At 55.7% G+C, this 27402-nt stretch overlaps 1 protein-coding gene across 3 annotated transcripts; it reads left to right on the top strand.

Annotated features, from left to right (window-relative positions):
* Nucleotides 1-7655: 7655 nt before the first annotated feature.
* On the top strand, nt 7656-25224 carry NRBP2 (nuclear receptor binding protein 2). 3 transcript variants are annotated; one of them, XM_053467541.1, is made up of 19 exons: nt 7656-7809; nt 10436-10528; nt 14615-14737; nt 14854-14955; nt 15056-15145; nt 15489-15529; nt 15884-15978; nt 16195-16218; nt 17308-17397; nt 18568-18623; nt 18995-19087; nt 20638-20770; nt 22541-22643; nt 23148-23198; nt 23677-23812; nt 23947-24000; nt 24281-24344; nt 24573-24628; nt 24760-25224. In XM_053467541.1, the coding sequence occupies exons 1-19, from the start codon at nt 7783-7785 to the stop codon at nt 24826-24828; spliced, it is 1500 nt and encodes a 499-aa protein (XP_053323516.1). In that variant the 5' UTR covers nt 7656-7782; the 3' UTR covers nt 24829-25224. The 3 variants fall into 3 exon arrangements, with proteins under 3 accessions (XP_053323516.1, XP_053323515.1, XP_053323517.1); XM_053467540.1 differs by having other exon boundaries at nt 7662-7809; nt 10433-10528; XM_053467542.1 differs by lacking the exon at nt 7656-7809 and adding an exon at nt 10289-10339.
* The last annotated feature ends 2178 nt before the right edge of the window (nt 25225-27402 follow it).

Here is a 27402-nt window from a genome sequence, read left to right on the forward strand (position 1 = left end):
CACCCGTCTCGGCTTCCTGGTTAAGGCGCGGGGCCGGGACTCGCAGGCCGTGCGCATGCAAAGCCACGGCAGGAAAATGTGGAAATAATGCGATTTCAGGGCTATATTGGGGTGACAGAGGCAGATTGGGGGACCCTGGGGCAGATTATTTACCCTCGCGTTGGTTTAACACTAAAATCTCTGGTGGGATTTGCCCTCTGATAGGTCGGAGGCTCCGGCTTCGCACCTGGCCGCCTCATACGTTGTATATTTGGTTTTATCTTTGCACCTTTGCCCCGTTCCTACAGGAAGCCACGCGTTCTCAGCACCGTGTTAACTCAGAAAAGAGAAATAAATGTGGATTTTCTGCCATAACAAAAACCAACCCTTTACAGGACATCAGAAACGTAAAAAAAAATGTTTTGTGAGCTACAAATAATTCCGCTGCCGGATATATTCCTGCCCTGTAATCTGTGTAAAGAGAGCGTGCGGGGCAGCCGGGACCCAATTCCCACTTTTCTTGCTTATCCCCCTAAAAAAATATAGAGATTTCAAAAAAGGTTCTTGGGTTCTTTTTTGTGGATCTGCCCCAGCGGATCCCCGGGCAGGGGGCTGTTTGGGGTAATTCCAGGGTCTGATAGAAACAATAGACAGGCAGCGCCACCTACTGGTTAGACAGCACATTACACCCAGGGGACATCTGAGGACACTAAGAGTCATCAGGGCCATCTTTAATATTGAGGGGCCCCTGGGCAATCAATTACTTGGGCCCCCTGCTCCGTGGTAGCAGGGTTGGATGGCGCAGGCTTTCTTGCTGGTGGTGGGTGACGGGTCGGCACTGGCTCAATCAGACGCCTCTCAAATCAACTATTCTTTTATATAATATAAAAAAATGATGCGGCGGGCGCTGTAAACGCGGCTGCGGGGATCTCGCTGCAGGTGTCGTATGTACCTGCCGCATGTACCTGCCGCATGTACCTGTCGCATGTACCTGTCGCATGTACCTGTCGCATGTACCTGCCGCATGTACCTGCCGCACTGTCCCTCCTTCTGAGTCTAGCGTGACAGCGTGGGTGCCGGGTCAGGCAGGAGTCTCGATGCAGGGGCAGATTCGGGTTGGCCGCAGGCAGGATGATGGATCCAGTTCTGGGCTGCGCTCCACTTCAGCCTTAGGCCTTCTCTTGGGCGCCATCTATAGGTGGAAATAATCCAGCTCGAGGAGCAGGCGTGTGAGGGGCGCGCAGGAATAACTCGGCCGAGGAGACACAGAAGGAAACGGCAGCCCGCGCTCCACCTGAGGGAGTAGTGGATCGGTGATTCACCCGGAGTCCACGAGCTTGCTGGTTCAAATCGCTGTGGATCCGGACACCATGTTAGTTACCTACATCTGAACATGCGCGTCGCGAACCTCTCAGGTGGGCTTAAGGAGCAGCTGCTTTGGGCCCAGGGCCGGCCCAAGACATTGTGCTTCCTGGGTCAAAGGATGAAATGCTGCCCCCCCCATAGCCTCAAAGTCATGCAAATAAATCCAATGAAACAGTGTTTTTATGTCATTTCTCCTCTTTCTCTTCATCTCTCCTCCTCTTTATCTCTCCTCCTCTTTATCTCTCCATTTTTTCTCCCCATCTCTTATTATCTCTCTCCTACCTCTTTATCTCATCTCTCCCTTTTCTCTGTATCTCTCTTCTTTGTCCCCATCTCTCCTCCGTCTCATGATTTCTCCCCCTCTCTGCTATATCACCCTCTCCCCATCTCCTATCATTTTGAATATCTCCATTAACCCCGTGTTCCGCTCCCAAACCAGAGTCTCCGATCTCGCTATAAAAAGCCTTTTCCTGCCTTGGAGAGAGGATACTCATTTCTGGGTCTTATTCACTAAACACGATTGGGTACTAATAGTCACGGTGCGCAGGAAAAATAGGGTTTACACATAAAATGCTTTAAAAGTGTTCTCATCACCGCTACATGACATTTACTTATATAGCGCCAACAGATTCCATAGCGCTGTTACAGTGGAATAATAATTTAAAGTCCCAGGAGCTTACAATCTAATCGTTGGATGAGGGGGAAGTGAAACGACAGTGGAGGACGGCTTGGATAGGAATGAGTTGACTTTTTCCCAGAATTACCTTTTTTGACATAAAGCTGAGCGTTCCAGCTGAAACCGGCTCCCTGCGTAGAAAGCCCAAACTCGGGCCGCTCCTGTTCCTGCGAATTGAAAAAAATAATAATCCATTAAATTACAGAAACCCGGGATTTCCCAGAGGAAACTCCAACCATCCCCCGATACCGCGGGCCCCAAATGCGTTTATTTTTATTATATTTGATATAATCTCCGCCTTTCCGCGTGTAAACCGGGCCCGATCCCCGCAAAACTCAACAAATATTCATACCTGGGGTCCGACTCAGAGTCTCGGGGTGAAGCGTTGCACTCACTCTGCTCTTCCTTTGGTGAAGAGGCGTGGCATTTGACCACTCCCACTCCCTGCCCAACATTATTTGGGGCCACTCCCACTCCCTGCCCAACATCATTTGGGGCCACTCCCTGCCCAAAATCATTTGGGGCTAGCTTTGCCCTTATTGGCAGCTAGTCCCGCCCACTGAATGGTAAGAAAGTATGCTTTTTGGCTAGCCCCGCCCCCTTGCAAAGCCACTCCCAGGGAGGTGCCCCAGTATGCTTTCTGTACCTTGATAAATCACCCCATTAGTGTCAGGTGCACCCCATTATCTGATGCTCAGACGGGGTGCGGTGTCACCGGGACTCGCGTAATAACCAAATAAAACGCCCCCTTCCCATTCCGTTTCCATCCGATGCGGGGTATTTGCAGAGACATGCGCATCAGCTCATTCATACTCACACACAAGCATATACTCACACTCACATGCACACACATACTCATGCATACACACGCTTACACGCTTAACCCTTCATTTATTTCTCTCTCTGTCCTCTGTTGAATGATCCAGTAAGTGAGTTTATTACAATTCGCCGTTTTTCAGGCACTGTCCCGGCAATCTCTTCTCCCGGCGCATGTCTCTCCCTCTCGTTACCAAACCGCGGCGACTCGGTAAGCGTGTCAGAGGAGCATCCCCGCGGTGCCACCAGAGAGAAGAGGGAGATAGGAGGCAAGCGAAGAAGAGGAGCTGCAGGAAAGCATATTGAGACATAGAAGCAGACGGCGGGGGGGGGGGAGACATTGAGAGAGAGTGAGAGCATGTGAGGGAGAGTGTAAGAGGGCGGGAGTGAGAGTGTGAGAGAGCTTGAGTGAGAGTCTGACAGAGTGAGCATGAGTATTAAAGAGTACAGAGTGAGAGTGTGAGACAGCATGAGTTAGAGTGTGTAATTGAGAGAGCATGAATAAGTGAGTAAGAGTGTGAATGTGAGTGAGAGTACAAGATAGCATGAGTGTGAGACAGCCTGAGTGAGGGTGTGAGAGAGCATAAGTGAGACTGTGAGAAAGAGCATGATCATGAGAAAACAAGAATGAGTGAGTGTGAGAATGTGAGAGAGCCTGAATAAGAGTTAGTTAAAGTGTGAGTGAGAGTGAAAAGCAATGACATACAAACAAAAATGGTGCTGATGGGAGATACGAATTATGCGGCACCACCGCCAGTGCCTGGCTCAGTGTATAGGGATGAGAGATATGAATTATGCGGCACCACCGCCAATGCCTGGCTCAGTGTATAGGGATGAGAGATATGAATTATGCGGCACCACCGCCAATGTCTGGCTCAGTGTATAGGGATGAGAGATATGAATTATGCGGCACCACCGCCAATGCCTGGCTGAGTGTATAGGGATGGGAGTTATGGTGTTTCACTATCTGTGTCTGGCTTGCTATATAATGATAGCCGTTTTACTGCACCACCATCTCTGTCTGGCTTAGTATATAGTCAGTGGCGTAAATACAGGGGTTGTAGCCTTTCCAGCGGGGCCCATGGCCCGTGGCCCAGGGGGCCTGAGGTGACTCCAGTCCAGGTTGGAAGGGCCCTTTCTAAACTATTTTGAACTGGCACGGGGAGACATGAATGGTCATGTTACATCACATGACCCTGCAGTGGGTGTGTGAGCAGACGGACAGGAAGCTGCTGGAGAGGTGAGCGGGGAGGGGAGAGGTGAGCGGGGAGGGGAGAGGTGAGCGGGGTGGGGAGAGGTGAGCGGGGTGGGGAGAGGTGGGGTGGTTATGTACTTATGTTTGTTTGTATATAGCATGGATGTCTATGTATAAGTGTGTGTGTGATCACGGATGTGTAATTGAGTGTGCGTGTGTGTGATCATGGATGTGTAATTGAGTGTGCGTGTGTGTGACCTTGGATGTGTAATTGAGTGTGCGTGTGTGTAAGCATAGATGTGTGGGGTGAAATAGAGTGCGTGTTAAAATGAAAATGAACGTGTTTGTTAGTGAGTATGAGTAAGTGTGTGTAATTTGTGTGTAAAAGTGTTTTTACATATGTGTGAGTGTATGTTGGAATGGGAGCAAGGGGCACACACCTGTCCACACACACACACACATACACACTGGCCTTACACACACCTGCCCACACACACACATACACACTGGCCTTACACACACCTGTCCACACACACACACTGGCCTTACACACACCTGTCCACACACACACACACATACACACTGGCCTTACACACACCTGTCCACACACACATACACACTGGCCTTACACACACATACACACTGGCCTTACACACACCTGTCCACACACACACACACATACACACTGGCCTTACACACACATACACACTGGCCTTACACACACCTGTCCATTTACACACCCATACACTACACAAACTGCTGCCTGAGGGTGATGAGCGACTGTCTAATCTACATCCCTGAGAGAGTTCCTCCCGTTACCCGCGCCGCTCCGATTCTCTGGGATCCCCTGCCCCGCTTGGCTTGGTCATTTTCACTCTACTCTACTGTACAGCGCTACGGCATCTGCTGGCGCTATATACATGAAACATAGCGATTCAGCCAGTGATCCTGTGTGCAGCTGGAGATCTGGTTTTCTCATGGGGATCTAGTGCGTGGCTGAGGATGCTGTGTGTGGCTGAGGATGTTGGATGCTGTGTGTGGCCGGGGATGTTGTGTGTGGCTGAGGATGCTGTGTGTGGCCGGGGATGTTGTGTGTGGCTGAGGATGCTGTGTGTGGCTGAGGATGCTGTGTGTGTGGCTGAGGATGCTGTGTGTGGTTGGGGCTGAGGATGCTGTGTGTGGTCGGGGATGTTGTGTGTGGCTGAGGATGCTGTGTGTGGCTGAGGATGCTGTGTGTGGCCGGGGATGCTGTGTGTGGCTGAGGATGCTGTGTGTGGCCGGGGATGTTGTGTGTGGCTGAGGATGCTGTGTGTGGCTGAGGATGCTGTGTGTGGCTGAGGATGCTGTGTGTGTGGCTGAGGATGCTGTGTGTGTGGCTGAGGATGCTGTGTGTGGCTGAGGATGCTGTGTGTGTGGCTGAGGATGCTGTGTGTGGTTGGGGCTGAGGATGCTGTGTGTGGTCGGGGATGTTGTGTGTGGCTGAGGATGCTGTGTGTGGCTGAGGATGCTGTGTGTGGCCGGGGATGCTGTGTGTGTGGCTGAGGATGCTGTGTGTGGTCGGGGATGTTGTGTGTGGCTGAGGATGCCGTGTGTGGTCGGGGATGAGGATGCTGTGTGTGTGGCTGAGGATGCTGTGTGTGGTCGGGGATGTTGTGTGTGGCTGAGGATGCTGTGTGTGTGGCCGGGGATGCTGTGTGTGTGGCTGAGGATGCTGTGTGTGGCTGAGGATGCCGTGTGTGGTCGGGGATGAGGATGCTGTGTGTGGTCGGGGATGTTGTGTGTGGCTGAGGATGCTGTGTGTGGTCGGGGATGTTGTGTGTGGCTGAGGATGCTGTGTGTGTGGCCGGGGATGCTGTGTGTGTGGCTGAGGATGCTGTGTGTGGTCGGGGATGCTGTGTGTGGCTGAGGATGCTGTGTGTGGTCGGGGATGTTGTGTGTGGCTGAGGATGCTGTGTGTGTGGCTGAGGATGCTGTGTGTGGCTGAGGATGCTGTGTGTGGTCGGGGATGTTGTGTGTGGCTGAGGATGCTGTGTGTGTGGCTGAGGATGCTGTGTGTGGTCGGGGATGCTGTGTGTGGCTGAGGATGCTGTGTGTGGTCGGGGATGTTGTGTGTGGCTGAGGATGCTGTGTGTGGCTGAGGATGCTGTGTGTGGCTGAGGATGCTGTGTGTGGTCGAGGACACGCGGGGATGTTGTGTGTGGCTGAGGATGCTGTGTGTGTGGCTGAGGATGCTGTGTGTGGTCGGGGATGTTGTGTGTGGCTGAGGATGCTGTGTGTGTGGCTGAGGATGCTGTGTGTGGTTGGGGCTGAGGATGCTGTGTGTGGTTGGGGCTGAGGATGCTGTGTGTGGTTGGGGCTGAGGATGCTGTGTGTGGTTGGGGCTGAGGATGTTGTGTGTGTGGCTGAGGATGAGGATGCTATGTGTTGCCGGGGATGTTGTGTGTGGCTGAGGATGCTGTGTGTGGCCGGGGATGTTGTGTGTGGCTGAGGATGCTGTGTGTGTGGTCGGGGATGCTGTGTGTGGCTGAGGATGTTGTGTGTGGTTGGGGATGAGGATGTTGTGTGTGGCCGGGGATGCTGTGTGTGTGGCTGAGGATGCTGTGTGTGGTCGGGGATGCTGTGTGTGGCTGAGGATGCTGTGTGTGGTCGGGGATGTTGTGTGTGGCTGAGGATGCTGTGTGTGTGGCTGAGGATGCTGTGTGTGGCTGAGGATGCTGTGTGTGGTCGGGGATGTTGTGTGTGGCTGAGGATGCTGTGTGTGTGGCTGAGGATGCTGTGTGTGGTCGGGGATGCTGTGTGTGGCTGAGGATGCTGTGTGTGGTCGGGGATGTTGTGTGTGGCTGAGGATGCTGTGTGTGGCTGAGGATGCTGTGTGTGGCTGAGGATGCTGTGTGTGGTCGAGGACACGCGGGGATGTTGTGTGTGGCTGAGGATGCTGTGTGTGTGGCTGAGGATGCTGTGTGTGGTCGGGGATGTTGTGTGTGGCTGAGGATGCTGTGTGTGTGGCTGAGGATGCTGTGTGTGGTTGGGGCTGAGGATGCTGTGTGTGGTTGGGGCTGAGGATGCTGTGTGTGGTTGGGGCTGAGGATGCTGTGTGTGGTTGGGGCTGAGGATGTTGTGTGTGTGGCTGAGGATGAGGATGCTATGTGTTGCCGGGGATGTTGTGTGTGGCTGAGGATGCTGTGTGTGGCCGGGGATGTTGTGTGTGGCTGAGGATGCTGTGTGTGTGGTCGGGGATGCTGTGTGTGGCTGAGGATGTTGTGTGTGGTTGGGGATGAGGATGTTGTGTGTGGCTGAGGATGCTGTGTGTGGCTGAGGATGCTGTGAGTGGTCGGGGACACGCGGTCTCCTCCAATCTCTGCTGGTGTTGTAGGGTTTCCGCCCGTGGGAAGCTGCGTGGGAGGCGTTCAGCTCTCTGTGGCCTATTTATTTTTTTCCACTAGAGGGCAGCCCGAGCCTTCCCACAAACTCACTCATAACACTCCCAGCCGTCCGCACGGATCCGGTCACCGGGGGCGAGACTCGTGCCCGGGGCTCCATCGGGGGGATCATCAGCCCGTGCGCGGGGCTCCATCGGGGGGATCATCAGCCCGTGCGCGGGGCTCCATCGGGGGGATCATCAGCCCGTGCCGGGGCTCCATCGGGGGATCATCAGCCCGTGCCTGGGGCTCCATCGGGGATCGCCGAGCCGTTGATGTGTGTGGCTCCGGCTCACCCGGGGGTCCTGTGACTCGGTTCGGACGCCGCCCGGATGCACTCCGCTTCCCCGCAGCCCGAGGTGAGTTCGCTGCGCGACAGGAGAGGCGATCGGGGCCAATACCGGGCAGTAAGGGGTTAATTGCAGATAAACAAACTCACGTCTGGCATTAACCCCTTCAGCGCCACCTGTAACATCTGCCGGTGACGCTACCAGGTATTAAGGGGTTGGGGGGGGGTGACTTCTAGTCTGAAGAGCTTGCGATCCATACACAGGACGCGCTGGGAAGGTAATCTGGGTGACAGGAAGTCATTTTGGGCGCCGGGCCAAGGAGCTGACAATCTGACTGATATATTCTGTACTGAAGAGCTTGCAGTCTGTTTCATTAATGCGGCCCCATGGAGTAGCCCCTCGGGGATTAATGCCCCTGCTCAGGAGGTTTGCACCGAGTCGGGGGCGTTTGGGGTTATCCGGAAGGGCGGAACTTTTGCCCCGGGGTAACTGTGAAGGTGAGATGTTTATGTTTACCCTGAGTCAATAGAGAGGCGGGTGAAGGAGTTAACCCTTTCTGTGGTGTGGGGTGATGCCGCTCAGTCAGGATAGGGTTAAAGATTCAGGCAGCAGCCGGGGATCTGTGGGAACACATGTTACTTAACCCTCCGACTGCCAGCAAAAACCAGGGGGCTCTCGCATTCTGTCATGTAGACTGTCACCCACACCGGCACTCAAAGGGTCAACGGACAGAACCCTGAGGGATCCAGTAGATTCCCCAAAACCTGGTGCTGTGTCTTTGTTAACCCTTTAAGTACACTCTAAGTGGTCGGAGAGTATCTGGATGAATGTCAGGCTCCCCTCCTCCTAAAAAGGGTTAATTAAGGTGTTCACCCCTTACTCAGAGGGTTAAACTATGTAGTTAACTATAACATTAGTGATGGGAGGGGGAGTGAGGGGTTAAATGTGTCAGGCCAGCAAACGCCAACAGCAACAGGGAGTACGCTACACACTGTACGCCAGCAGGGAAAGGGTTAACCCCCCAGCAATGTATACAGTCTGCAGGTCACTGAAAGGGTTAACCCGCCAGCAATGTATACAGTCTGCAGGTCACTGAAAGGGTTAACCCGCCAGCAATGTATACAGTCTGCAGGTCACTGAAAGGGTTAATCCGCCAGCAATGTATAAAGTCTGCGTTTAACTCCGCGGCTGCCATCAGGTCTGTTTTCTGTACATTCTCTCCGGTGGGGGGTATGAGGGGCCCTTAGGGTTCCAGGCTCCGGGGTTAATAACTGCAGGAGCATTGGGGCCAAATCCGCTATTCCTCTCCGCACCGCTCTGTACCTGCAGCGCTCCGCTATTCCTCTCCGCACCGCTCTGTACCTGCAGCGCTCCGCTATTCCTCTCCGCACCGCTCTGTACCTGCAGCGCTCCGCTATTCCTCTCCGCACCGCTCTGTACCTGCAGCGCTCCGCTATTCCTCTCCGCACCGCTCTGTACCGGCACCGCTCTGCTATTCCTCTCCGCACCGCTCTGTACCTGCAGCGCTCCGCTATTACTCTCCGCACCGCTCTGTACCTGCACCGCTCCGCTATTCCTCTCCGCACCGCTCTGTACCTGCAGCGCTCCGCTATTCCTCTCCGCACCGCTCTGTACCTGCAGCGCTCCGCTATTCCTCTCCGCACCGCTCTGTACCTGCAGCGCTCCGCTATTCCTCTCCGCACCGCTCTGTACCGGCAGCGCTCCGCTATTCCTCTCCGCACCGCTCTGTACCTGCAGCGCTCCGCTATTCCTCTCCGCACCGCTCTGTACCTGCAGCGCTCCGCTATTCCTCTCCGCACCGCTCTGTACCTGCAGCGCTCCGCTATTCCTCTCCGCACCGCTCTGTACCTGCAGCGCTCCGCTATTCCTCTCCGCACCGCTCTGTACCTGCAGCGCTCCGCTATTCCTCTCCGCACCGCTCTGTACCTGCAGCGCTCCGCTATTCCTCTCCGCACCGCTCTGTACCTGCAGCGCTCCGCTATTCCTCTCCGCACCGCTCTGTACCGGCAGCGCTCCGCTATTCCTCTCCGCACCGCTCTGTACCTGCAGCGCTCCGCTATTCCTCTCCGCACCGCTCTGTACCTGCAGCGCTCCGCTATTCCTCTCCGCACCGCTCTGTACCTGCAGCGCTCCGCTATTCCTCTCCGCACCGCTCTGTACCTGCAGCGCTCCGCTATTCCTGCGCTGCTCTGGCTGTAGGTGGTGTTAGTGGGTGGGATAGAGGGAGGGACAGGGGGCGGGTCCGGGATATACAGAGGCTGTTGTAATACTGAGGCGAGGGATATGTCAGCACTCAGCCCTTTAACCCTCTGGCTCCAGCTGGGAGCCGTGTGACCGCAGCCTGCGCAGCCCGGGAGCCGTGTGACCGCAGCCTGCGCAGCCCGGGAGCCGTGTGACCGCAGCCTGCGCAGCCCGGGAGCCGTGTGACCGCAGCCTGCGCAGCCCGGGAGCCGTGTGACCGCAGCCTGCGCAGCCCGGGAGCCGTGTGACCGCAGCCTGCGCAGCCCGGGAGCCGTGTGACCGCAGCCTGCGCAGCCCGGGAGCCGTGTGACCGCAGCCTGCGCAGCCCGGGAGCCGTGTGACCGCAGCCCGGGAGCCGTGTGACCGCAGCCTGCGCAGCCGGTGTCACCAGAGGTCTCCGATGGCTCTGACTCGCGTCTCCTCTCCCCAGCAGAAGCCGGACAGGGATAAGGATGATGAGAGTGAAGATGAGAGCGAGGTGGTGGAGGAGAGCCCCTGCGGGAGGTGGCACAAGCGCAAGGAGCAGGTAACGACCCCGTCTGTCTCACTCACCTGTACTTTACCACCTCTGCTGGGACTTCACACCATGCGGAACCCGCACAGCTGTCTGTGGCAGTTTCTTTGCGTTGTTTTTTGTTTATTAATAATTGTATTCCCGGTTCTGAGCTGTTTGTTGCTTTTTCCTCCCCGTTCCGTGTTACCGCGGTGTTTACGGCTCTTTCCGGATCGGCCCTGGGGACAGCGGTTTCTGGGGGTGAAAGTGGAGCAGTTGGCAGGCAGATTCCATTGGTTGCTATGGTGATTTCACCAAGTTTTGCGCCATAATTTGTTGTTAGACCCGATTGGTGGATTTTCTGCGGCTCTGTGTAAAGGTCAGCGCGGGGTCAGAGGTCGCCGTGACTAACCCCCTCTCTAAATATACATCTCATAGTCCCAGGACTGCTTCCAAGATATCCGGGGCAGGAGGGGGTTTTGCCTTTTAGAGAACAAGAGAGTTAAAACGGTTGGGGGCCGCCGGTTGTTGACCTCAATAATATGAAATGACTCGATTACCCCTAAAAATTCAAGTAACCAGCATCACCGGTATCTCTCTGTACCCCCCAGTTATCACTCGCTACCCCCCCCAGTTATCCTTGGTAACCCCCGGATCTCTTGGTATCTCTGGGTACCCCCCCGGTATCCTTTTGGTATCCTCCGGTATCTCTCGTTACCCCCGGGTATCTCTCTGTACCCCCCGGTACCCTCCCCCGGTATCCCCCCGGTATCTATCGGTATCCCCCCGGTATCTCTCTGTACCCCCCGCTATCTCTCTGTATCCCCCCGGTATCTCTCTGTACCCCCCCCGGTATCTCTCTGTATCCCCCCCCCGGTATCCCCCCGGTATCTCTCTGTATCCCCTCGGTATCTCTCTGTACCCCCCGGTATCTCTCTGTACCCCCCGGTATCTCTCTGTACCCCCCCGGTATCCCCCCGGCATCTATCGGTACCCCCCGGTATCTCTCTGTACCCCCCGCTATCTCTCTGTATCCCCCCCGGTATCCCCCCGGTATCTATCGGTATCCCCCCCGGTATCTCTCTGCACCCCCCGGTATCTCTCTGTATCTCCCCCCCCGGTATCCCCCCGGTATCTCTCTGTATCCCCCCCCCGGTATCTATCGGTATCCCCCCGGTATCTCTCTGTACCCCCCGCTATCTCTCTGTATCCCCCCGGTATCTCTCTGTACCCCCCCGCTATCTCTCTGTATCCCCCCCCGGTATCCCCCCGGTATCTCTCTGTACCCCCCGGTATCTCTCGGTACCCCCCCGGTATCTCTCTGCACCCCCCGGTATCTCTCTGTACCCCCCGGTATAACTCTGTATCCCCCCCCGGTATCCCCCGGTATCTATCGGTATCCCCCCCCCCCGGTATCTATCGGTACCCCCCGGTATCTCTCTGTATCCCCCCCCCGGTATCTATCGGTATCCCCCCCCCCGGTATCTATCGGTACCCCAGGTACGGCTCCTGAATCTGAAAGTTTTTTTACTGATTTGCGTCGGGGGCCCCGTTTCCAGTTCCTCGTCCCCCGGGGCCCCCGTTGAAGGTTGAGGGGTTAAATGCCTCTGCATCGGGTAACAGCGCCAGGATTAGGTTTCGCTCGCCCCCCTGCACGGCCTCAGCCACAGAGTGCAAGCTATGCTGCCGAGTGCATGGTGGTTTTTATTCCGGGCCCGCGTTAATTCGACCTGTACCTGAGCTGGAGAAATTCCCCGGTTACCCCATTTACCCTCCGCCCCCCCTCTAAAAACAAATCTTCCAAATCCCATCCCCCGCTGCCAGGAGGTAAATATTGGCTGATCCTGCGAGTCAGGCGGCCCCCGCGTGACGCTTCCGGGGATTAACCCTCGGAGGGGAGAATAACACCCGGTCACCCCCCCCCGGCCACCTTATCTCACGGCACCCGCTGGGCGTCACGCAACCTGCTTCAGTCTGATAACCCCTTACCCACAATGCAGCACATGATATACAGGGCCCAGCCGCCCCAAATCAGCGAGCCGGCCCCGTGTAATGTATACTTATACCGAGTGCATGGATAGATAAGCGGAACAGCCTCCCAGCAGAAGTGGTAGAGGGTGATACAGTGAGGGGAGTAAACATGCATGGGATAGACATATGGATATATAAGTGGATCAGCCTCCCAGCAGAAGTGGTAGAGGGTGATACAGTGAGGGGATTAAACATGCATGGGATAGACATACGGCTCCTGAATCTAAGACGGGACCAACGACTGAGGTTTGAGTCTTTACAGCAGGAGAGGCGGGGGCCGGATGGGGCCGATGTGCCGGGGGTTCTGTATCGTGTGTATAAATGCCCCCGCGGGTTACTCTCTAACACTTCTGCGCGGCCCCCCAGCCCCGCACCCACCCATCAGCGTCTCGCAGAAACATTGGATTACGTGCTGAAGAGGTTAACCTCGCGCATGCATGGCAGTCCAGCAGTGAAGAGGTTAACTACATGTATGCAGGGGCCGCGTCTGCTACGTTGTGTCCCGACGGCCGCGCCAGATGCGAAGGGTTAATGTCTCGGCTGTAGTCTGGTGCGCCGTGAAGCGGCTGTCTCGTATCAGACTTCATTAGCGTCGCCGTAAAGCGTCGGCTCGGTGTGGTGTGTGTGAGCCGACTCCCGGTTTAGTGAATAAAGCTCTGAGCTGCCGGTGGCGCTGCCCGTGCTGGCCGGTAACGGCTCGTCGAGGTCTGTTGGTGATGTCGGCGGCGGTGGACGGTCGTCGGGGGGGGGGGACTCGCAGCTCTCCTGCCACCGCCGAGGACAATGGGGCATTGTCTGCCCTGTAAACAGTACGTGCCGACTGGCACATTAACCCCCGCGTCCTCGCCCCGCTATTGTGTTTATAGCTACCAGGACTCCTGGGTTTACGGGGACAGTCCCTTTCTGTCCTGACTGTAACCGGTTAATGAATCATTGTCACGCAGGATTGGAGGGCTTCGGGGGGCCACGTCAGACTCTGTTACCCCGGACCCTGGATTAACTGCCCCAGATATGACCGCAGAGCCTCACGTGGCCGGACCTCGGCTCACCGGACGGCAGTGGCTCAAGCCCTGCCAGCCATAAAGCGGCATTTGCCCCCCCCCTCTCCCCCACCGGCCAGAGGGGCAACGCTCACAAGTACCCCCTTGAGGCAGTTAGCAGGTGCACACGGCTCTTACATGCGATGACACGCGTGCACACGGCACTAGCGCACATACGGCCCCCGTGGGCTTTTAATTCTGCCCCATTTGGTAAATGCTATTTTTAGCCCCCGTGTCTGTCTATGTTGCCCCCGGTGTATGGTGGGAGGCCGCGGCGGGGTATATCGGTGCCGAGCCCGGATCCGCCACACAGGCCGCTTTGTCCGCAGATAGCGATCGGCACGCGAAGGCCGGCTCATTATCTGCCTGAGCGGTTTAATGACGGTGATAATGTCCGCTAATGGGCGGCAGACCAGCAGAGAAGGGACTGATAATAAATGATTAACGCTTCAAATCCACCTGCCCCGGCTGCTGGGGCAATAATCACCCCAGGGGCAACTAATGAATCTACGTCTAATAGTCTGGGGTGAAAAGGTGATCTTTACCCAATCTGCTCATAGCCTGGGGTCTGATTTTGCCCCATTAAGCCCATCACCCCCCCACCATCGCTCCCACCCCCCCTGTCATTATCACCCCCATCACTGCCAGCCCCATCTTTTCTCCTATATTCTGCCCCATTGTGTTGCCCCTGACCTATCTGTCTCTCTATGTTGCCCTCTGTGCCCCGCTGATGCCCCCCCATACCCTCTGCGTGTGATATTTGCCCCCTGTTTGTCCCCATACCCTCTGCGTGTGGTATTTGCCCCCCATACCCTCTGCGTGTGGTATTTGCCCCCCATACCCTCTGCGTGTGGTATTTGCCCCCCATACCCTCTGCGTGTGGTATTTGCCCCCCATACCCTCTGCGTGTGATATTTGCCCCCCATACCCTCTGCGTGTGATATTTGCCCCATACCCTCTGCGTGTGGCATTTGCCCCCTGATGCCCCCATACCCTCTGCGTGTGGTATTTGCCCCCTGATGCCCCCCCACATCTGGTGTCTCTGCAGGTGAATCAGGGGAACATGCCGGGCATCGAGAGCACCTACCTGGCCATGGACACCGAGGAGGGGGTGGAGGTCGTGTGGAACGAGCTGCAGTTCTCTGACAAGAGGGTCTTCAAGGCTCACGAGGTACGAGAAAAGCTGCATCTGCCCCGGAGCGGGGTAATACCGGCGCCGGGTAACGGGGAGACCGCTGTGTCCTGCCGGTCAGCTCCCTGCCCTCTCTAACACCCTTTCTGTCTCAGGAGAAGATCCGGAACATGTTCCAGAACCTCATGGTCATCGACCATCCCAACGTGGTCAAGTTCCACAAGTACTGGGTGGACATGAAGGAGGCCAGCGTGCGGGTGAGGCGGCGGCGGCGGCGGCCGGGCGGAGGATTCGGGGGTCTCGCGGGCGGCTCTGTGTGGGAGGGGGAGTCACCGGTTTGTCTCTCGCGCTCCGCAGGTGGTCTTCATAACGGAGTACGTCTCGTCCGGCAGCCTCCGGCAGTTCCTCAAGAAGACGAAGAAAAACCACAAAGCCATGAATGCGCGGGTGAGTCCCCCCCCCGTCACCCCTCCCCCGCGTCTGCCGCAACCCCCCCATCCCACCACCGGCCCCGCATCACCCGTCCCGTCCACATGCCACCAATCCTGCCCCCCCCATCCTGCGTCTCCTGCCCCCCCATCCTGCGTCTCCTGACCCCCGCCCCCCCCCCCGAAGCATCTCACCCCACTGGGATTGTTTTTTGGGGGTTCTGGAGTTTTTCAGCCGGTTTAATAAGATTTTAGTGACATCGGGGGAGGGGCAGCGCACGCCGGGGCCGTTACCGGACGTGGAATAACACTCGGGGGGCCGTGCGGACATTAATGCGCCCCCCCTCTCGTGTTCCCTGCAGGCGTGGAAGCGATGGTGCACACAGATCCTGTCCGCACTCAGGTGAGAGAGAGACCCCCGTGACCTCTGTCTGTACGTGTGGCCGCGGGGGCCGGCGTGACCTCTGTCTGTACGTGTGGCCGCGGGGGCCGGCGTGACGGCTGTCTGTACGTGTGGCCGCGGGGGCCGGCGTGACCTCTCTGTACGTGTGGCCGCGGGGGCCGGCGTGGCGGCTGTCTGTACGTGTGGCCGCGGGGGCCGGCGTGACCTCTGTCTGTACGTGTGGCCGCGGGGGCCGGCGTGGCGGCTGTCTGTACGTGTGTCGGGAGGTGGGGGCGACGTGACTGCTGTCTGTACGTCTGTACATGTGACCGTGGGGGCCGGTGGCCGGCACTAACTTTTACCCTCCCCCGCCAGCTACCTGCACTCCTGCGACCCCCCCATCATACACGGGAACCTGACCAACGACACCATCTTCATCCAGCACAACGGCCTCATAAAGATTGGATCAGGTAATGGGGGGGGGCAGATTTAATGGGGTAAGAAAGACCGGAAACAGAGAGCAGGGCAAAGGGGGGGCAGAGGGGGCAATAGTGGGGAATTACCAGCTCCCCCTGTGCGCCTGCACAGCAACTTACCTCTCTGTTCTGCTTTTCCCTTCCCCTTTACGACGACGATGATGATGATGATGATGATGATGTCGACGATGATGATGATGTCGTCCTCAGTCTGGCACCGAGTGTTCGCTCATGGTAAGTGCTGTCGGTTTTGAGCACGAAGGGTTAATGTGGACTTACTTCTCCGCCTCAGACTTTAGAGAGATTTAGACATTTTGGGCATTAACCTCTTCTGTGCCGCGATGTGCCCCCAACCCGTGCAGTTTGGGTACAGAAGCAGCGAGAGACGAGGAGTCAGGAGGAGGCCGTCCCGGGTTTTGTGGCTCAGGCAGGAAATTAGAAACAGTCAGGGGTTAATTAAAACGGAGGAATGGGGGGGGATGATTCGCGATCCAATAACCCCCCTTTATCTGCAGACCCGGGGGCCGCCGTCGCTGTCAGTCATGTGATATTTTGGGTGATTTTCCCGGCTCAAACCCCACACTGAGCTGATGCTTTATGGCGATGCTAATGAAGTCCGTCCTCCATAGACTTTCATTAGTCAGAGAGTCCAGCTGGTTGCTTAAGACTGAGCCATTCTATTGTTTCCCACAGGCAGTATGATGAGGAGTCGGGGGGATCAGATAACAGAGCGAGAATCATACAAACGGCTGAAAACGTTATATTATGGGGCAAAAATGATTCCACCAAATTCTGCCACAAGCAGTTTCCTTGGTTACGGGTTATTTCACGGCACAACCCTTGATATCCGATGTTTAAAAATCAAAAGAGGGTGTGGTTAGAGGTGTGGCTGGGGTGGGGCTATTAGAGGAATGATGGGGTTTATTTGCCCCGTTTCCTGCTGTTTCTTTACACATTATCGGGGCTTCTAGGGCTGTGTACATGACCTTGCTAGGGGCCCCTCAGGCCAGCAGACCCCTATGGTAGCCCCACCCCGGTTAAGACAGAAGAAACCGGATAAGGTACAGGTGAGGAGCAGCCCCCCAGGAGCCCGTTCACAGCTCCCAGAATCCCACGTGGCCCCAGGAGCTTGCGATCCGGTCGCGGGCCGGCACCAGCCCGTATTTATTATTATTGTTATTATTATTGTTATTATTGTTATTGTTATTATTATTATTATTATTGTTATTATTATTGTTATTATTGTTATTGTTATTATTATTATTATTATTGTTATTATTATTACGCGATACGGTATTCATGTTTATAATATTCCCCCGGCAGAGCTGCCCGTCCCCGACGACCTCCGCACGCCGTTAAAGATCCTGCAGGAAGAGCACCGCACCCTGCACTTCTTTCCTCCGGAGTACGGCTGTAAGAGCCCCGCAGAGCTACCCCGGGGGGAGGGGGGGGTATTTACAACCGGCATGTATGACCTGATATCACCGAAAACACCACGCGCCCCTGATGCCCCCTGCCCCCCCCCATCGTATATCATACCCCGTGCGCTGCTGGAGTGTTTGTTGCCCCCTCAGTTTGCCCCCCCCCGCCTCTGTTCAGGGATTATTGCCCCTGCCCCGTGTTCAGGCTTTTAAACTGTCCTACAAAGGCGGCGATTGTTGGCGAGAGACTGCGGAGGTGGCGTTTTTAGTTATATTATTAGATCCCGCATTAATTCTGCCTGCGCAGCCATCCTTCCCACCCGACGGGTCACGCGCTGCAGGGACTGACAGGATTACCCTATATCAGTGTTGTTACCATAGAAACACCCTCTGTCTGTCCGTCCTGTCTGTCCGTCCTCTCTGTCTCTTTCGTTTGTGTTATCTCTATCTGCCTGTCCTGGTCTCAGTCAGTCAGTCAGTCAGTCTGTCTCTCTGTGGTTCCTCCAGTCTGTCTGTCTGTCTGTGTCTCCAGGGGTCTCAGTCTGTCTGTGTCTCCAGGGGTCTCAGTCTGTCTGTGTCTCCGGGGGTCTCAGTCTGTCTGTGTCTCCAGGGGTCTCAGTCTGTCTGTGTCTCCGGGGGTCTCAGTCTGTCTGTGTCTCCGAGGGTCTCAGTCTGTCTGTGTCTCCCGGGGGTCTCACTCTGTCTGTCTCCCGGGGGTCTCAGTCTGTCTGTGTCTCCGGGGATCTCAGTCTGTCTGTGTCTCCGGGGGTCTCAGTCTGTCTGTCTCCGGGGGTCTCAGTCTGTCTGTCTCCGGGGGTCTCAGTCTGTCTCCGGGGGTCTCAGTCTGTCTGTCTGTCTCCGGGGGTCTCAGTCTGTCTGTCTCCGGGGGTCTCAGTCTGTCTGTGTCTCCGGGAGTCTCAGTCTGTCTGTGTCTCCGGGGGTCTGTCTGTCTGTCTCCGGGGGTCTCAGTCTGTGTCTCCGGGGGTCTCAGTCTGTCTGTGTCTCCGGGGGTCTCAGTCTGTCTGTGTCTCCGGGGGTCTCAGTCTGTCTGTCTGTCTCCGGGGGTCTCAGTCTGTCTGTCTCCGGGGGTCTCAGTCTGTCTGTCTCCAGGGGTCTCAGTCTGTCTGTCTCCGGGGGTCTCAGTCTGTCTGTCTCTCTGCAGATGTGGAGGACGGCACGGCGGTGGATATCTTCTCGTTTGGCATGTGCGCTCTCGAGGTACCGTCAGCGGATCTGGGGATTTATGGGTTAAATCTTATTGCGGATCATGGCGGCTGTTCCGCGGTTTATACGTTTATACAGCGGCCGGGGCCCTCTGGTTAATGTATACGTTATAACCGAGTGGAGTGACCATCTCCGGCTTCTCCCCGGGTCCAGGGCCGGCCCTGCTATGTAGGCAGCTGCCTGGGGCCCCAGGCTGGTTGGGGCATCAAGAAGACAAGCAGGAGGGGGGCACCAGGGGCAGGACCCCCAAGAGGGGTAAAAACGCTGGGGCTGGTTGTGCGCAGGGCCCCTGCAGGGGTTACTGTCGGGGGGGGGCACTGCAGGGGCCGCTAGGCATTGGCTGTAAATCTCTCTGTAACCCACAGATGGCGGTTCTGGAAATCCAGGCCAATGGGGACAAAGTGTCTGAAGAGAACATCGGCCGGGCCGTGCAGTCGCTGGAAGACCCCAATATGAAGGTACAGAGCTTGGGGGGCACCAGCCAAGCCAGTGAAACCAGTATAAACCGGTATAACCCCGGTTACAGCGTTGGTGACACCGGTATAACCCCGGTTACAGCGTTGGTGACACCGGTATAACCCCGGTTACAGCGTTGGTGACACCGGTATAACCCCGGTTACAGCGTTGGTGACACCGGTATAACCCCGGTTACAGCGTTAGTGACACCGGTATAACCCCGGTTACAGCGTTAGTGACACCGGTATAACCCCGGTTACAGCGTTGGTGACGCCGGTATAACCCCGGTTACAGCGTTAGTGACACCGGTATTACCCCGGTTACAGCGTTAGTGACACCGGTATAACCCCGGTTACAGCGTTAGTGACACCGGTATAACCCCGGTTACAGCGTTAGTGACACCGGTATAACCCCGGTTACAGCGTTAGTGACACCGGTATAACCCCGGTTACAGCGTTAGTGACACCGGTATAACCCCGGTTACAGCGTTAGTGACACCGGTATAACCCCGGTTACAGCGTTGGTGACACCGGTATAACCCCGGTTACAGCGTTAGTGACACCGGTATAACCCCGGTTACAGCGTTAGTGACACCGGTATAACCCCGGTTACAGCGTTAGCGACACCGGTATAACCCCGGTTACAGCGTTAGTGACACCGGTATAACCCCGGTTACAGCGTTAGTGACACCGGTATAACCCCGGTTACAGCGTTAGTGACACCGGTATAACCCCGGTTACAGCGTTAGTGACACCGGTATAACCCCGGTTACAGCGTTGGTGACACCGGTATAACCCCGGTTACAGCGTTGGTGACACCGGTATAACCCCGGTTACAGCGTTGGTGACACCGGTATAACCCCGGTTACAGCGTTAGTGACACCGGTATAACCCCGGTTACAGCGTTAGCGACACCGGTATAACCCCGGTTACAGCGTTAGTGACACCGGTATAACCCCGGTTACAGCGTTAGCGACACCGGTATAACCCCGGTTACAGCGTTAGTGACACCGGTATAACCCCGGTTACAGCGTTAGCGACACCGGTATAACCCCGGTTACAGCGTTAGTGACACCGGTATAACCCCGGTTACAGCGTTAGTGACACCGGTATAACCCCGGTTACAGCGTTGGTGACACCGGTATAACCCCGGTTACAGCGTTAGTGACACCGGTATAACCCCGGTTACAGCGTTAGTGACACCGGTATAACCCCGGTTACAGCGTTAGTGACACCGGTATAACCCCGGTTACAGCGTTAGCGACACCGGTATAACCCCGGTTACAGCGTTAGTGACACCGGTATAACCCCGGTTACAGCGTTAGCGACACCGGTATAACCCCGGTTACAGCGTTAGTGACACCGGTATAACCCCGGTTACAGCGTTGGTGACACCGGTATAACCCCGTTTACAGCGTTAGCGACACCGGTATAACCCCGGTTACAGCGTTAGCGACACCGGTATAACCCCGGTTACAGCGTTAGTGACACCGGTATAACCCCGGTTACAGCGTTAGTGATCCGCGTCTCGGGTGTCCGTCTGTCTCTTTCAGGAATTTGTCCAGAAATGTCTCTCCAAGTCGCCCGCCATCCGACCCACGGCTCACAACCTGCTCTTCCACCGGGTTCTGTTTGAGGTCCATTGCCTGAAACTCCTGGCAGCGCACACCTTCCTCAACACACCGTGTGAGTGACTCCATACAGCTTCCCAGCCCCCCGGCCCCCGACACACACCTTCCTCAACACACCGTGTGAGTGACTCCATACAGCTTCCCGGCCCCCCGGCCCCCGACACACACCTTCCTCAACACACCGTGTGAGTGACTCCATACAGCTTCCCAGCCCCCCGGCCCCCGACACACACCTTCCTCAACACACCGTGTGAGTGACTCCATACAGCTTCCCGGCCCCCCGGCCCCCGACACACACCTTCCTCAACACACCGTGTGAGTGACTCCATACAGCTTCCCGGCCCCCCGGCCCCCGACACACACCTTCCTCAACACACCGTGTGAGTGACTCCATACAGCTTCCCGGCCCCCCGGCCCCCGACACACACCTTCCTCAACACACCGTGTGAGTGACTCCATACAGCTTCCCCGGCCCCCCACACACACCTTCCTCAACACACCGTGTGAGTAACTCCATACAGCTTCCCCGGCCCCCCGGCCCCCGACACACACCTTCCTCAACACACCGTGTGAGTGACTCCATACAGCTTCCCGGCCCCCCGGCCCCCGACACACACCTTCCTCAACACACCGTGTGAGTGACTCCATACAGCTTCCCGGCCCCCCGGCCCCCGACACACACCTTCCTCAACACACCGTGTGAGTGACTCCATACAGCTTCCCGGCCCCCCGGCCCCCGACACACACCTTCCTCAACACACCGTGTGAGTGACTCCATACAGCTTCCCGGCCCCCTGGCCCCCGACACACACCTTCCTCAACACACCGTGTGAGTGACTCCATACAGCTTCCCGGCCCCCCGGCCCCCGACACACACCTTCCTCAACACACCGTGTGAGTGACTCCATACAGCTTCCCGGCCCCCCGGCCCCCGACACACCGCACACACACCTTCCTCAACACACCGTGTGAGTGACTCCATACAGCTTCCCGGCCCCCCGGCCCCCGACACACACCTTCCTCAACACACCGTGTGAGTGACTCCATACAGCTTCCCGGCCCCCGACACACACCTTCCTCAACACACCGTGTGAGTGACTGCATACAGCTTCCCGGCCCCCCGGCCCCCGACACACACCTTCCTCAACACACCGTGTGAGTGACTCCATACAGCTTCCCGGCCCCCGACACACACCTTCCTCAACACACCGTGTGAGTGACTGCATACAGCTTCCCGGCCCCCCGGCCCCCGACACACACCTTCCTCAACACACCGTGTGAGTGACTGCATACAGCTTCCCCGGCCCCCGACACACACCTTCCTCAACAAGCCGTGTGAGTGACTCCATACAGCTTCCCCGGCCCCCGGCCCCCCGGCCCCCGACACACACCTTCCTCAACACACCGTGTGAGTGACTCCATACAGCTTCCCCGGCCCCCCGGCCCCCGACACACACCTTCCTCAACACACCGTGTGAGTGACTCCATACAGCTTCCCGGCCCCCCGGCCCCCGACACACACCTTCCTCAACACACCGTGTGAGTGACTCCATACAGCTTCCCCGGCCCCCGACACACACCTTCCTCAACACACCGTGTGAGTGACTCCATACAGCTTCCCCGGCCCCCGACACACCCCTTCCTCAACACACCGTGTGAGTGACTCCATACAGCTTCCCGGCCCCCCGGCCCCCGAAACACACCTTCCTCAACACACCGTGTGAGTGACTCCATACAGCTTCCCCGGCCCCTGACACACCGCACCGTGCGACTGACAGAACACACACACGCACACGCGTGACGCCTGCTTTGTGTGAAATCATAGACATCGCGCAGGACACCCTGCTGGAGGAGAAGACCAAGGGGATCGACCCCCACGCCGCCGTGGCTTCCGTTCCGCAGAGAGGCCGGCCGCCGGTGCTGTGGAGGTGAGGATTACAGAAAGCTGACGTTGCGTCCGGATTTAACCAGCGCTGCATATTCACATAAACATCTGGGGCTCCGGTAACCTGGACTAGCCTTCCAGCAGAGATGGTAGGGAACACTTTACAGGTGCCCGACATAGAAACCCAGAATCCACCGGCCCGTCTAGTCGCCCATCTCTCCCGCTGTAACGACTCAAACCTTAATCAGTCGCTGGTCTCGTCTTAGATTCAGGAGCCGTATGTCTATCCCGCGCATGTTTAACACCCTCACTGTATTACCCTCTACCACTTCTGCTGGGAGGCTGTTCCACGTATCTATCCATACGACTATCCCATGCATGTTTAATCCCCTCACTGTATTACCCTCTACCACTTCTGCTGGGAGGCTGTTCCACGTATCTATCCGTATGCCTATATATTTTTTTTATATCTGGTTAAGCTGCAGCCCTGGCGCTGAAGCGTTTTCCCTGTTTAATGCTCTCCTTGCTCTCCTTCTGTCTCCGTCAGATACTCGCAGGTCTCTTCCATAGAGCTGGACAAGTTTTTGGAAGATGTCAGGTAAGAGTTAATCTGGACTTTAGGACACTGTGCTGAAGGGGGTACATACCATATACCGGGGGTCTCTGCGTCACGGTCAGGGGGAGGGGCAGATTGGTGCCATTTGATTGGGCGTCTCAATATTTAAATACCAGGTTCTGCCCGGAGTCTCCGGATGGCGATTGGCTTCTCCGGGGCCTGCCCCCTGTAAAACACCGGCTGCGGCTCTGTTGTCTGGGGGGGTCCTGGTTGGTGTGAGATGGAACTCGTTCCCATAATCTTAGGGCCGTTGTATACGTGTCTCTCGGGGGGGGGGGGGCGTTATATATACACGTGTCTCTCGGGGGGGGGGCGTTATATATACACGTGTCTCTCGGGGGGGGCGTTATATATACACGTGTCTCTCGGGGGGGTCGTTATATACGTGTCTCTCTTGGGGGGGGTCATTATATACGTGTCTCTCGGGGGGCATTATATACGTCTGTTCTCTGTCTGGCAGGAACGGGATTTACCCTCTCATGAACTTTGCGGTGTCTCGGCCCCACGTGCTCCCACGGGCCCTCTCTCAGTCGCAGGAGGATTTACAGGCTGTGAAGACCCCCACGCCGGAGCCGGTAGAAGTGGAGACCAGAAAGGTACGGCACGCGGGTCTGCAGGGGTTAATGGCGCTGCAGGCGGGGACATCGATCCTCGGGGGCGGTCTCCAGCTGAGAATTCACTGAATGCCCCGGTCTTTCTTGGGCTGAATATGCGTTCTGTTATGTTCTAGGTAACCCAGATGCACTGCAGCCTAGAACGCAGGGAGGAGAAGTCTCGGTGGCATGTGAGTAGCCCCCGGCCACCTGCCCCTCCCCATCACTGTTTCTAATGCACCCATCCCTAAAGCTACACGTAACTACCCCAGGATGCCCCCCTCATATCGCCCCTATTACTGTATATAACCCCAACAGCCCCTCCTATGACCCCATATAGGCTCTCCTTGTACTATAATATAATCTGCTACGTGCCCCCCCATTACATCACATACCCCCCCCATTATACCACATACCCCCCCCATTACATCACACACCCCCCTCTGTAACCCCTTCATTTCTCTCTCTCAGCTCACTCTGTACCTGAGGCTGGAGGATAAGCTGCACCGACACCTGAGCTGTGATCTCTTCCCCAGTAAGTGCGCTCCATTGCCCCGGTCCCCGTGCGGCGGCTCCGTTGCCCCGGTCCCCGTGCGGCGGCTCCGTTGCCCCGGTCCCCGTGCGGCGGCTCCGTTGCCCCGGTCCCCGTGCGGCGGCTCCGTTGCCCCGGTCCCCGTGCGGCGGCTCCGTGAAGTCTGACCATTGGTCGCTGACTAACGATAGCCGCCCTGGGCTGCCATTAACCGTTTGCTTTCCTTGGCAGATGAGAGTCCGCAGACGCTGGCCGCCGAGCTCGTCCACTACGGCTTCATTAGCGAGGTGAGCGGTTTCTTCCTTGCCCCTATGCCCTGGGCGGTGCCCTTTAACCCTTTATGTTCCCCGGCGGCTGGTTTATCGCGTGATTGTTCGCTCTGTGCTCGCGTCTGATGATATCCTTCCCTTCCCGGCAGGACGACTGTCAGAAGATGGCAACCTTCCTGGAAGACGCCCTGCACAAAGAGAGGAACCCGCTTCACTGACGGCTGCGGGGGGCCAACGTGCGGGGGGCGGCGGAGGAAGTGCTGCAGAGAGGATCCGCGGGGGCCGGGTTACTGCAGGGCAGGAGGGGAGATCAGTAGAGGTGGGAGTCCTTCTGCCCTCCCGGCGTGGGGGGCACCCTGGGCATGGGGCAGGACTCCTTGTCTGGGTCCTGGAGCCTCGTGGAACGCGCACGGACCCCAATACCACAGGAGAAGGACTTTACCTCCATCCGTCCCCAGCCTCCTGGCACGCGGGGGGTTAATCGTGCTGTTTCACCTCGTCTGTCCTCATTTCGTCTTCCAAAAAAGGAACCTTGTGTTTCCAGTCAGTGCCTGTCCAGTGATTAATTACCGGTTATTCTAGTATTTGCCCTCATTAACCGGACAAGCCCCCCACACCCCCCAGCTCGAAAATCCCAGTAGTACGTTTAACCCTTTCAGTGTCTAGATTAGAACCCGATTTAATAAAGAACGGGGCAGATCAGTCGGGCGGGATGGGTCTCACCTACCGGCAAACGCAGCGCGGCAGTGAAAGTGTTAATCATACTGATGGGGGGGTTAAAGTCCTGCGCATTTCACCGGCCCCTCGCTGCCGCTCTCCGGGGGCCCTCGCTGCCGGTGTCATCCTACTGATTGCTCGGAGGCGCCATGACAGAGCTGGGGGTAGGAAAGGGATGGCAACTCCCACCAGTCTGAGGCAGCCGGGCAGCATCTACCAAACAGCATTCTTAACAGTGCTCGGGAGCAGCATGAGCTTTCAGGATCCCCTTACACGAAGATGTAATGACGGAGCCATCCTGAAGTCCTGCGTGGTCAGGTTCCCCCGGGCTGAACAGGAGAGGCCGTTAATTACAATTACACCCCCTGAGTACTTACTGCCCCCCCAAGAATTGCCCTTACATGGGATGGATGCAGTGCATTAAACAGCCCCTCCAGGCTCTAATTGCCCCGGGGTAATGGGGGGGGGGATTTCCGTTCTGCTGGTCTCTAATGTGCATCCCGGTGACAGCCTGGGGCAGATGCTTACGCCCCACCAGCCCCGGGTATCCCCCCACCAGCCCCGGGTACCGGCACCAGTGTGTGAAGCGCGTGGGGTGAATTAGGAAGCTTAATCTGGAAGTAGTGAGCGCAGTGCCAGGAGTATCAGGCCATCCAGTGACCCGTATAACACCCCCATGGAGTGCATTATCGGCTGGTCGGCGGACAAACATCTACTACTCTGTAAAATGGAGTTTTATAGCGCCGCGTACGTTTATCCTGACGCTCCGGATTTTTCACGATGTTTTGTGCATTTAACACTTGTGATTATTAATAAAATGTGAATATTACAACCCGTTTGTGTTCATAGATCTGTCGGAATTCGGCAGGTAGTGGATAAATGGAGTGGACAGCGGGTGGTGGGGGATAATATAGATGGACAGTGTGCATCGGCCCCCCAGCTGGAGTCCGTGGGTATGTACATAGTGCGTGTTTACCTGTACCTGCGCGGGGAGCCTACAGAGCATCGCGGTCACTGCTGCAGATGCCACGCCAGGAGGCAGCTGGGGGGGTTAAAGGGGCCGTGCAGTGGGGCAACAGACGGGCAGGGCAGGGGGGCAAATGCTATGTTTCTCCTTGTTGAACCGTCGTGGGGGGCATCGCGTGCGCCATCGTCTGGGGTGAAATAAACGAGATGTTTGGAGCGGCGGCCGGGCGATGTTTGGGAGCGTCTCGCTCAGGAAGGGTTTGTTTAATAAACGGCGTCGCTGCTATTTAAAGCACCAACGGAAATAGCCTCCTGCTGCAGGGGCCACGACTCGGACCACGGGAGAGACCGCCGGGGGCCACAGCTGTTTGCAGCGCGAGTTTCCAGCACGGTTACTGCCCGGGATATTATTGTATATTATATATTTATATTACTGTGTATTATATATTATATTTATATTATTGTGTATTATTATATATTTATATTTATTTTATTATATATTTATATTATTGTGTATTATTATATATTTATATTTATTTTATTATATATTTATATTATTGTGTATTATTATATATTTATATTTATTTTATTATATATTTATATTATTGTATATTATATATTTATATTTATTTTATTATATATTTATATTATTGTATATTATATATTATTGTATATTATATATTTATATTATTTTATTATATATTTATATTATTGTGTATTATTATATATTTATATTTATTTTATTATATATTTATATTATTGTGTATTATTATATATTTATATTTATTTTATTATATATTTATATTATTGTATATTATATATTTATATTTATTTTATTATATATTTATATTATTGTATATTATATATTATTGTATATTATATATTTATATTATTTTATTATATATTTATATGATTGTATATTATATATTATCACATATTGTATATTATATTATTCATCACATTTTGGTTATAAAGCACGCAGTCTGGGGTCCGAGTGCTGGGCTTCACCTTAACAATATCCATACCCCATGCATGTCTAAATTATTACCCCCTACCACTTCTGCTGGGAGGCTGTTCCACTTATCTCCCACCCTCTCTGTAAAGTAAAA

The sequence above is a fragment of the Spea bombifrons genome, chromosome 5, assembly GCF_027358695.1.
Source record: "Spea bombifrons isolate aSpeBom1 chromosome 5, aSpeBom1.2.pri, whole genome shotgun sequence".
Lineage (NCBI taxonomy): Eukaryota > Metazoa > Chordata > Amphibia > Anura > Pelobatidae > Spea > Spea bombifrons.

Coding starts and splice junctions, on each gene's coding strand:
- NRBP2 (XM_053467540.1), top strand. CDS start 7,783: ATGCACTCCGCTTCCCCGCAGCCCGAG. Junction 15,979..16,194: donor CCTCATAAAGATTGGATCAG/GTAATGGGGGGG, acceptor TGTCGTCCTCAG/TCTGGCACCGAGTGTTCGCT. Junction 23,813..23,946: donor TAGAAGTGGAGACCAGAAAG/GTACGGCACGCG, acceptor GTTATGTTCTAG/GTAACCCAGATGCACTGCAG.